Genomic DNA, 10,500 nt, shown 5'->3' with positions numbered 1-10,500 from the left:
TTTAGGTGCATGAGTGTTTTTCCTGCACTTGTGTTTTTCTTCCGTGTGTGCCTGGTGCCAGCAGTGGTCAGAAGAGAGAGTCAGTTCCCCTAGAGCTGGAGTTACAGTTGCTGTGAACCAGTGTGTTCTGAGAATCCAACCTGGGTTCTCTGCAAGTGCACCAAGTGCTCTGTAGTGCTGAGCTATGACTCCAGGCCTGCAGAGTATCTTTCTACAAGTTTGGATCAGTGAAAGTAAATTGAAAAAAAACCTCCTTTTTACCGTTTAGTTTATCATTTGGTAAAGACCAGAACAGAAAGCCCATCAGTTGTTGTATTATAACATGTACTCTACTTTCATGTGAGGTATAATCCTAAGAAATATGTTAATGGCCACTTTGTATGATCTTTACATTGTCAAGAGCCTCTTGAAGTTTGACATGTGCCCTACAATCGATGTTGAGGGTGAGAGTACATTTCTGACTCTTGGAGGATTGCAAAAGACCCTGTTTTAATCTCTGTCCACCAGGGGGTGGAGTTTCCTAACACAAAATCATCAACTGTATGAGTGATAAGCTTTGCAGGTTCAACTTTTGATGTCATTTCATCATTTCTTTATGTGAAGAGTCAAGAACAGTAGCTGGGTGCCCCTGAAGATGAATGCTTCTCCAGCTTTAGTGACTGTGATGCTGCTCGTGCTTGGTAAGTTAAGTGACTTAAGATTTGCAATCTTTCCCTTATGATATCAGAAAAATACTTAATCGTCTAGGAGGTTTGTTGTTAATATAACACAGATATCCTATTCTTCCTCCAGGGAGGATCCATGGAAACTCAGTGACCCAGAAACAAGGTCAAGTGACCCTCTCAGAAGACAGCGTTCTATTTATAAACTGCACTTATTCATCCACAGGGTACCCAACTCTTTTTTGGTATGTTCAGTATTCTGGAGAAAGCCCTGAGCTCCTTTTGAAAGTTACAACAGCTGGTGAGAAGGGAAGCAGCAGAGGGTTTGAAGCCACGTATGATAAAGGAACCACCTCCTTCCACTTGCAGAAAGCCTCGGTGCAAGAGCCCGACTCGGCTGTGTACTACTGTGCTCTGGGTAACACAGTGGCAGACACTGCAGGGGGAGCTGAGCACAAACCCTGAGAAACAAAAGAAGCCTGACTTCTGATCATCTGCCTTTTAGGTCACCCTGTTTTCCACACAGTCTATGTTGTGTGCCCCAACCTTTCTCTGGTTGATGAACATTGTACACATGGTCAGAGCAGAACAAGAGGGAGATGTTATCACAGCTGGATTTTCATCAAGGATATCAGTTGTTCCTCATGGAGGGTCACATTGATTTCCCAGGAACGCTATGGATACTGTGAGGTGGTCAGTTGTCTTCATCTCCATATATAGGTCATTTTCTTCATATTATTGAATGTCACCTCTAGTCCAAGTTATTCACACAGGGCAACAAATGCTGGGAAAGATGTCATCTAGAAAATGTCTATCTAATACTTTGGAAGGACAGGTTATCAGAGGCTACAGCCTTTCCATACCTTAAGATTTGTAATAAGGATACATAGGTAGAAAAGGCAGGAGAAAGGAAGTCTGAGCAGGTAGGTGATCTTCAGATTTTCAATGTCCTCCATCTCCTCTAAATCCAACCCCCAGTCTCATCCTCATCCCATGTAGTAGACTGTCTGCTGTGGTCCTCATCCCTCTTTGTCCCCATTTCCAGAGCACAGGACTGATCCTGGTGGCACTCCCTGATTTTTTCCCTACCATGGAACCTACACCTCTTTTTAGCCCACCCCTATGCCTAAGTGTCATATGCATATGTGTCAGTACCCAATTGGAAAGAAACATATTCTGTCTGGAATCCAGTGTCCACACATGGCAGGATCTCAGAAGCATTCCCTAGCAGGCAACCTATAGCCACCACACTGTTCTCAGAACCAAAGAGAACAATAGAAACCAAGGAAGAGAGCACACATCTGACAAAGGCAAGAACACACACCAGCACAGAGAATTAAAAAAATCTCAAACCCAGATGCCTAGATCCCAGCATGAAACAGTAACATCCATGATGACATGTCTTCATTAAAGCCTCAAAAAACACGATATGGCCGATGCACAAGACAAGGAGTTCAAATTAGCCTTTATGAATATGTTAGAGATCTTGAAAGAAAAAGTGAATACATTCATTAAAGAAATCAATGAACCAAAAATCTGGAGTGAGGCAGGCCTGAAGAGACTGATGAGTCAACCAAGGACCATGCATGGGGCAGACTTAAAGCCCTGCTCAGATGTAGTCCATGGGCAGCTCAGTCTCCATTGGAGTTCCCTAGTAAGGGGAGCAGAGGCAGTCACTGGCATGAACTCAGTTGCCTGATCTTTGATCACCTCCCCCTGGTGAGGTGGCCTTACTAGGCCACACAGAGAGAGGATCCAGACAGTCTTGATGACACCTGATAGGCTAGTGTCAGATAGTAAGGGAGGAGGACCTCCCCTATCAGTAGACTAGGGGAGGGAAATGGTGGGGGAAAGAGTGAGGGAGGGTAGTATTGGGGGGAGGTGAGGGAGGGGATATAAAGTGAATAAGTTTTAATTAATAGTAATAATAATAATAATAATGGCAAAAAGAAATTAACAAAAACACAAAAAATGGCATGAAATGAAGAGCACAGTTCAACACTTCTCAGTGGAAATAAAATCAAAGAAAACAGAAATAGGGGGAGAACTGGAAGAGAGGAATTTAGGAACTCAAACACAGGCTCCCAGGATTTGTCCCCATCCCAGAGATTCTCCTACCATGATTTTGGTCTCGATTTTTCAGTCTCTATTTTTCTGTCTCACACCCACTCCTGCTTTTTCTCAGGGCTCATTCTTACTCTCACTCTCACCAGCAATGGAGGAGTGTTCCCCTTACTCCACATCCTCTCCAGCATGTGTTGTATCTGGAGTTTTTGATCTTAGCCATTGTGATATGTGTAAGACCAAATTTCATAGTTTTGATTTGCATTTCCCTGATGACAAATGATGTTGAACATTTCTTGAAGTGTTTCTTGGGCATTAGAGATCCTCTGCTAAGAATTCTCTTTTAGCACTGTATCCCATTTTTATTTGGGTTATTTGGTTTATGGTGTTTAATTTCTTGAGTCTTCATACATATTATTAACCCTATGTTGGATGTAGGGTTGGTGAAGTTATCTTTTTTCCATTTTGTTTGCTGCTGTTTTGTTCTATTGACAGTATCCTTTGCCTTACAGAAACTTTTCAGTTTCATGAAGTCCCATTTATTAATTGTTGATCTTAGTGCTTGAGCTGTTGGTGTTCTGTTTAGGAAGTTGTCTCTTCTACCAATGTGTCCGACACTATTTCTCACTTTCTCTTCTAGCAGATTTAGTGTATCCAGTTTTATGTTGAGGTCTTTGAATCACTTGGACTTGAATTTTGTACACGGTGATAAACATGGATGTATTTGCATTTTTCTACATGCAGATATCCAGTTAGACCAGCACCATTTGTTGAAGATGCTTTCTTTATTCCATTGTATGGTTTTGGCTCCTTTATCAAAAATCAAGTGTCCTGAAAATACACTACTCAATATCAGAGGACTGAAGCATGAACCAACTCCTTGGCTGTGTTGATCCTATTGCTTTCTTGCCTCCACAGATCTTTACTCTGCTGGTTGTGGAGCTCTCACAGACTCCTGCAGGACAGTTGTTTCCTGCCTTGTTCTCTGTGGACCCAGTTCAGCTCTGGCACAGACATTCCCCTGGTACATGTGGCTTCATGTCTATGTTAGGAATGTAGAGTGGGAGAAAGTGGAAGTGTTAGAGAAGAAGAGAGATAAGGGAGAAAGGGAGTAGAGAGGGGAGGCAGAGTTAGAAAGAGGAAAGGGGAGAGAAACCAGATCTACAACTTTCATGATCAATTCCTACTCAACAGGGCTTTATTCAAGTAGAGAGAATAAAAAATGAGACAAATGAGCAAGTTCCCTGAGTTTTATTTTTTTCGTTGAGTTTCTAAACACAGCTCCATCTCTCCTGTGTCAAGCCAAGTAAAGTTCTGTTTACACATGAGCATGCTCCTGGCTCTAAATAAAATGAATAATTCCAGGCTTTTCTAGACTATGACCTAGATAAGCAGTCTGTCCAGGCCATCTGTAAAGTCTGTAGATGGATTTGAATGGGGGTGACAAGGGTTAGATTTATGCTGTGTGAAAAAACCTCACTCATATTTCTGTGGCTGGCATTTCTAGGTGGTCTTCCAATGCAGGGGACTGCCTGTGTGTGGCACTTATTATTACTAAGAAAAAAAAAAAACACATCTGCAGAGTGCATACACACACACACTATCTCACTCCCCACCAAGACTCAAGGCAAATGTTTCTTTAAAATGCCAATTGAACTTTCAAGTACTTTACTTTTTAATAACTACAGTAGAAGAGTTTACAGTTTTATTATTTCTTTGGTCACTATCATGAGTCCACAAGATGGCAGTGTCTTCTTAGGGTGGGAGAGAAGGGGGAAGAGAGGAGGGCAGGAAGAAGAGGGAGGGGTGGAGAAAGGGCTGGAGGAAAGTTTTGGTGCTGCAGAGGTGGTGAAGTTAGTCACTTTGCTCATTGCTAGCAAAGTGGCTTTTCATGTTTCCTGAAGCAGGAGAGGTGGAAACTTTTGAATGTGACCATATGAGTTTAGAGTTGAGGATCTGAATCCTAAGTGAAGAGGGAGGAGAGATGAAATCCTTGAGTGTTTCACTAGTGGTCCTGTGGCTTCAAGTAAGCTGTAAGTCTGGGAATTTCTTTGGGATCCAGGTGTGGTATGTAAAGTTTTTGCCTGTTCCAGGCTAATGATAGAACCACAGATGTTTTTAATCTCCAGTTAGGGGTGGGAGGCCAGCTGTAAAAGCATTCTGTTGTGTTAACATCCCTATACCTCCATTCCTGTTTCTCTGACCTTTGTCTTTCTGCACAGGGGTGAGCAGCCAGCAGAAGGTGCAGCAGAACCCAGAATCCCTCAGTGTCCCAGAGGGAGCCATGGCCTCTCTCAACTGCACTTTCAGTGATCGTAATTCTCTGTACTTCTGGTGGTACAGACAGCATTCCGGGCAAGGCCCCAAGGCACTGATGTCCATCTTCTCCAATGGTGACAAGGAAGAAGGCAGATTCACAGCTCACCTCAATAAAGCCAGCCTGCATGTTACCCTGCACATCAGAGACTCCCAGCCCAGTGACTCTGCTGTCTACCTCTGTGCAGTGAGCACACAGTGCTCCCCATGCACCTGCAGCCTGCTCACAAACATAGTGGGTCACAAAATGCCTTATAGAGAGCTCAGACCACACAGTGGAGAAATTCTGTTTCTATTCTGTATGCAATGGGAATTAATAGCAAGAACAGCAAGGGCTCGATTGATTGGAAAGTTATTTTAACATTTTAAAATCAAGTAATCTTGAAGGGAAAGGCAACTATTTGTTTGGTTAAAATATTTTTCACATGTTGATTGTTATACAACAATGTGCACCCTCTTAATGTGCATACTTTGGTGAGTTGGAACACAAGCACATGGCCATGAGACTCACCATGTCATGCCAAAGACCACCATCACCCCTACAGCTTCCTTGAATTTTAAAATCTTTCAATAAAAACTATTAGGTTTCTAATTTTTATAAACTAGCTTACGAGGTAGCAGGTTCCACTAGGGCAAATTATCCATGTTTTCTTCTGGTTGTTTCTTCTCCCAGCTTATCCTCTCTGCCATATCCTGTTCACCATTCCCACTCAAACCTTTTTGCTCCCGGGATCCCTGCTTCCACTTCCATATCATGTGTTCTATTACCTTACCAGTCATTTATCTTTTTTTTTTTTTCAGAACTGTTGTTTTTGTTATCTCTTTTCTAGGTAATAATGATGATTAAAATATTTGATTGGCAGGGGAGCCATTTTTTTTAGTTTTTTAAAAATTCTTTATTAATTACACTTTTTTCACTTTGTATCTCCCCTGTGGTTCTCATCCACCTCCGTCCCAATCCCTCCCTTCCTCCACCCTCTGCATGCATGTCCCTCCACAAGTCCACTGATAGGGGAGGTCTTCTTTTCCTTCCTTCTGATCCTAGTCAATTAGGTCTCATCAGGAGCGGCTGCATTGTCTTCTTCTGTGGCCTGGTAATGCTGCTTCCCCCTCAGGGGGAGGTAATTAAAGAGCAGGCTAAACATTTCATGTCAGAGACAGTCCCTGTTCCTATTACAATGGAACCCACTTGGATACTGAACTGCCATGGGCTACATCTGTACAGAAATCTTAGGTTATCTACATGCATAGTCCTTGGTTGGAGTATGAGTCTCAGGAAAGACTCCTGTGCTCCGATTTTTTTGGTTCTGTTGCTCTCCTTGTGGAGTCCATATCCTCTCCAGATCTTACTGTTTCCCGTGTCTTTCCTAAGATTTCCTGCACTCTACCCAAAAGTTGCCCATAAGTCTCAGCATCTGCATTGATAGTCTGCAGGGCAGAGCTTTTCAGAGGTCCTCTGTGTCAGACTCCTGACTTGTTCCCTCTTTTCTCCTTCTTCTGATGTCCATCCTCTTTGCCTTTCTGGATAGGAATTGAGCATTTTAGCAAGAGTCCTCCCTCTTGATTAGTTCCTTTAGGTGTACAGATTTTAGTAGGTTTATCTTATATGTCTATATGAGTGAGTATATACGGTGTGTGTCTTTCTGCTTCTAGGATGGCTCACTCAGAATGATCTTTCCAGATCCCACCATTTACCTGCAAATTTCAAGATTTCCTTGTTTTTCATTGCTGAGTAATATTCCATTGTGTAGATGTACCACAATTTCTGTATCCATATCTCCACTGAGGGGCATCTGGGCTGTTTCCAGTCTGGCTGTTACAAATAAGGCTGCAATAAACATGGGTGAGTAAATGTCCTTATTGTGTACTTGAGCCTCTTTTGGGTATATGCCTAGGAGTGGTATAGCTGGATCTTGAGGAAGTGCTATTCCTAGTTGTCTGAGGAAGCGCCAGATTGCTTTCCCTTTTTCCCCTCTTGTGGGCTGCTTTCTAGTTTTTGGTGTCTACGCACACTCATATTCATGAATATATACATGAATATATAAAAATAAAAATTAGAAGCTGAAGTTTGTATGCATTTGTCTCTGAGTCTGGGTAACTCACTTTCTATAGTATTTTCCAGTTGTGTTCCTTATCATGCCAATTCTATAATTTCATTTACTTTATTTCTGAATAATATTCATCTATTTGTCTTCATGTCTATTTATCTGTTATCTATCATCTATGTATCTATTTATCACATGTGCATTTATGTATGTATGTATTTATAATCTATCTACCTATGTATGTATTAATCTATAGGCATATATATCCACCAAATTCTTATTATTCATTTTTTTGTTGATGAATATGTAGGATGCCTTCATTACCTAGCAATTTTGAATAGAGCAGCAATAAACAAGTTGAGCGAGTATTTCTGTAGTAGGATATAGAGTACTTCAGATATATAACGAGCAATTGTCGGTGGGCCACATAGCACTTTCTCTTAGGTTTATGAGGCCCTTTCACACTGATTTCTGTAGTGCTCATTTTTAAACTCTATTTTATATGGGGTATGTATGCCTTACGTCCTTTCCAACCTCCCAACCCTATGTAAAAGAGAGAAGGTTAGTGGAGAGATGGGGCGAGGAGCCCTTCACTTCTCCCAGATGTTTAGGGTTGACTGAGATACAGGATTATAAGCTCATTTCACCCTATGCATCTCCACTTATCACTTTTTAAGTTGAAATGCTGAACAGTTCCCTCACATGGCATATTCACTCTGGTGTTTACTAAAGATTTACCACAAGTTAATTCAGTAGTTCTGATTTTTATCATGCATCTATACATGGAAATGTTCATGGTAGCAGATATTTCTTAGAGTTTGTAATGTACTTCTTTTCCTTAGTATCTCAAGATGACACTGTTTATCTAGTCCATGGGTCCTGAAAAACCTGTATAGAAGGGATTGGATATTTGGTTAGGTGTGTTCACAGACACACTTACGAAAAGGATGCAACAGAATTAGGATTTTCTATACATTCCCAATTGTTTAGAAGTGGAGATTGAGTAATATCTCCAGACCATGGCAGAATGATGTGAAACACTTCAGAAGTTATACCCACAAGGCATTATATTTTCCTGTGGGAAATAGATATAAAGGGAGGAGTAATCATTCTTTTTCTTTATATTTTATTTTATGCACGTTGGTGCTTTGTCTGCCTGTAATTTCTTTGTGTGATGATGTAATGCCCCCTGGAACCGAGGTTACAGAGAGCTGTGAGCTGCTGTGTGGGTGCTGGGAATTGAACTCAAGTATCCTGGAAGAGAAACCAGTTTTCTTAACCATTGAGACATCTATCTTGCCAGCCCTAAGGGATAATCATTCTTAATTAAGGATATATGTATTGGAAGTAGGAACCTGGAGGGGCTAGATAAGATATTTCATTATGTATCTGTTTATTATCTTAAATATAAAGAAAAATTGAAATGGCATTGAGGAAGAATAAAAACTGGAGCTAGAATAAAAATATTTACAACTTTGCTCAGTTTTTTATTGTATAATTTCTGGCTTTCTGGCAAGGATATGGTTACAATTTGGATACTGAAATTGTTTTTTTTTTTTTTTTGAATAAAAATCTATTTAATTTAATTAAACGTATTTAATTTTTTTTATTCTTTTTTTTTTCAATGCAGTTTATTCAGAAACCTTGAACAATCCTCGGACCCTGGGGAAAGCCAGCCCACAGCTTAAATAGCCTCTGGGTAGCCAACCCAGGCGTGCCACGTGGGCAATGCAGATAGGTCCACATACATGGAAGCAAGCCAGATCCTCAGCCTTAGCCAAATGTGGAATTGTTCGTGACAGAGTGCACTCACCATCGGGAAGGTGGAAGGTGGAAACCAGCGGATACTGAAATTGTTACTGAGAGTTCTGTGGTGGTTTGGGTGAAAATGATCCTCGTTTTTACTACATGGTTCCCGGGTGGTAGCACTGTTCGGGTGGGACATACTAGAGGTGTGGCCTTGCTAAGGAAGTTTGTCACTAGGGCTGAGCTTTGAGCAGTAGAGTCCCACCCTACTTTAGTTGACTCTCTCTGCTTCAAACTGTTGACTGATGATGTGATCTCTCAGCTTCCTGCTCTAGCTTGCTGTCCTGTCTTCCTCCCTCCAAGATAGACTCTTGTTCTTCTGGAGCTGTGAGCCAAAATAAGATCGTCCATAAGTTTCTTTTGGCCTCAGTATTTTATCACAGTAACAGAAAAGTAGATGATTTAGGGTATTTTGCTATGGGATTTGGCATGATAAGCATTTCAATATTTGTTTGAGATTAAAAATAATAATGCATTGCCTTTGATTGAGTTTCTAGAAGCAGAATTTGAACTTGGAATTCTTTTGTCCATGAATACTTGAGGAAAGCAGACTGGGACAGAGGAGGCTGGGCTTGGAAGTGATATGGCTGTTGCTTCAATTCAGCCTGATTTTTTAGGGACCTTTGGGGTATAAATTCCACCACACAGACATTTCTACTTTGAGGCAGTTGGCCAGACTATTGTGCCCACAAATAAAATGATCTTTGGCTGTGTTCTTTCTTGAGGAAGAGTTGTGTGGTACTGGACAGTGACGATTCTCATTGTCATAGTACACAAGGAGCCATGTAGAGGCAAGAGTAGCCATTCATCACAGGAACTGAAGACTGGCTACACCTGGAAAAGAGGTTCTAGGCTGAGTACCAATGCAGTCTAGTTTTCACATGAAATCATCCAGGCATGTGGGGAGACATCAGTGAACAATAGGCTTTCTAATTATTACATTCTTGTTAGATCGTGAATGGAATATGATGATGGAGAAAAGAAGCAAGGGCACAACTCCAATCTCAGCAGGGGAAGATTGTCCTTGAATAGAGAGAAGGAAGGGCAAAACACTCTTTGCACTGGTGGAGATTGTGCACCATGGCATGGGGTAAGGCTTAGGCTTCTGTAGAGGTTGAACAGGGAAGGATGTATGGACACGGGGCTCATTTGTAGCTTTTCAGGCTTTAGTTCAGTCTCTGTAGTCACAAATAGAAGCTGTTTGTGCTGACAGTTTTGCTTGAGCGTGGCAGGTTGTGGCTTCAGATAGGAGCCATCTGTGTTAACAGATAGCCTTGAATGTGGAATCTTCTGTGTCAGGAATTGCCAGACAGAGATATTTATATTCTTAAATTCTAATTTTAATTTTATTCTTAATCTAATTTGTACAGTTGGTCTTGCTAGTCTTTAAGTTTCCACTGTAGATTTAATCACTTGTTTTACCATGAAACCCTGACAAATTTTTAACTCATTTATGACCCCTGGATCTTTTCAGATATTGTGTGGAGGAAATTTTCCTGAAGATTCACTGAGCTCAGTGCCAGAAATGTTAGCAGAGTAAAATAGTAACTCTACTTCCATTTTTATTCTGAAGATAATGGACATCATATCCACAGACAAAGCTGTAC

At 41.2% G+C, this 10,500-nt stretch overlaps 2 gene segments (V, D, J or C); both read left to right on the top strand.

The window, feature by feature from the left end:
• Positions 1-634: 634 nt before the first annotated feature.
• LOC132656331 (T cell receptor alpha variable 9-2-like) lies at positions 635-1,127 on the top strand. The segment is given in 2 exon segments: positions 635-680; positions 793-1,127. Coding segments are annotated over 2 exon segments (381 nt in total).
• Positions 1,128-4,710: 3,583 nt separating this feature from the next.
• Positions 4,711-5,403, top strand: LOC132656330 (T-cell receptor alpha chain V region 2B4-like). The segment is given in 2 exon segments: positions 4,711-4,759; positions 4,949-5,403. Coding segments are annotated over 2 exon segments (504 nt in total).
• Positions 5,404-10,500: the final 5,097 nt, after the last annotated feature.

Source organism: Meriones unguiculatus, chromosome 9 (genome assembly GCF_030254825.1).
Source record: "Meriones unguiculatus strain TT.TT164.6M chromosome 9, Bangor_MerUng_6.1, whole genome shotgun sequence".
Lineage (NCBI taxonomy): Eukaryota > Metazoa > Chordata > Mammalia > Rodentia > Muridae > Meriones > Meriones unguiculatus.
This window is presented reverse-complemented; position numbering and strand designations above follow the sequence as displayed.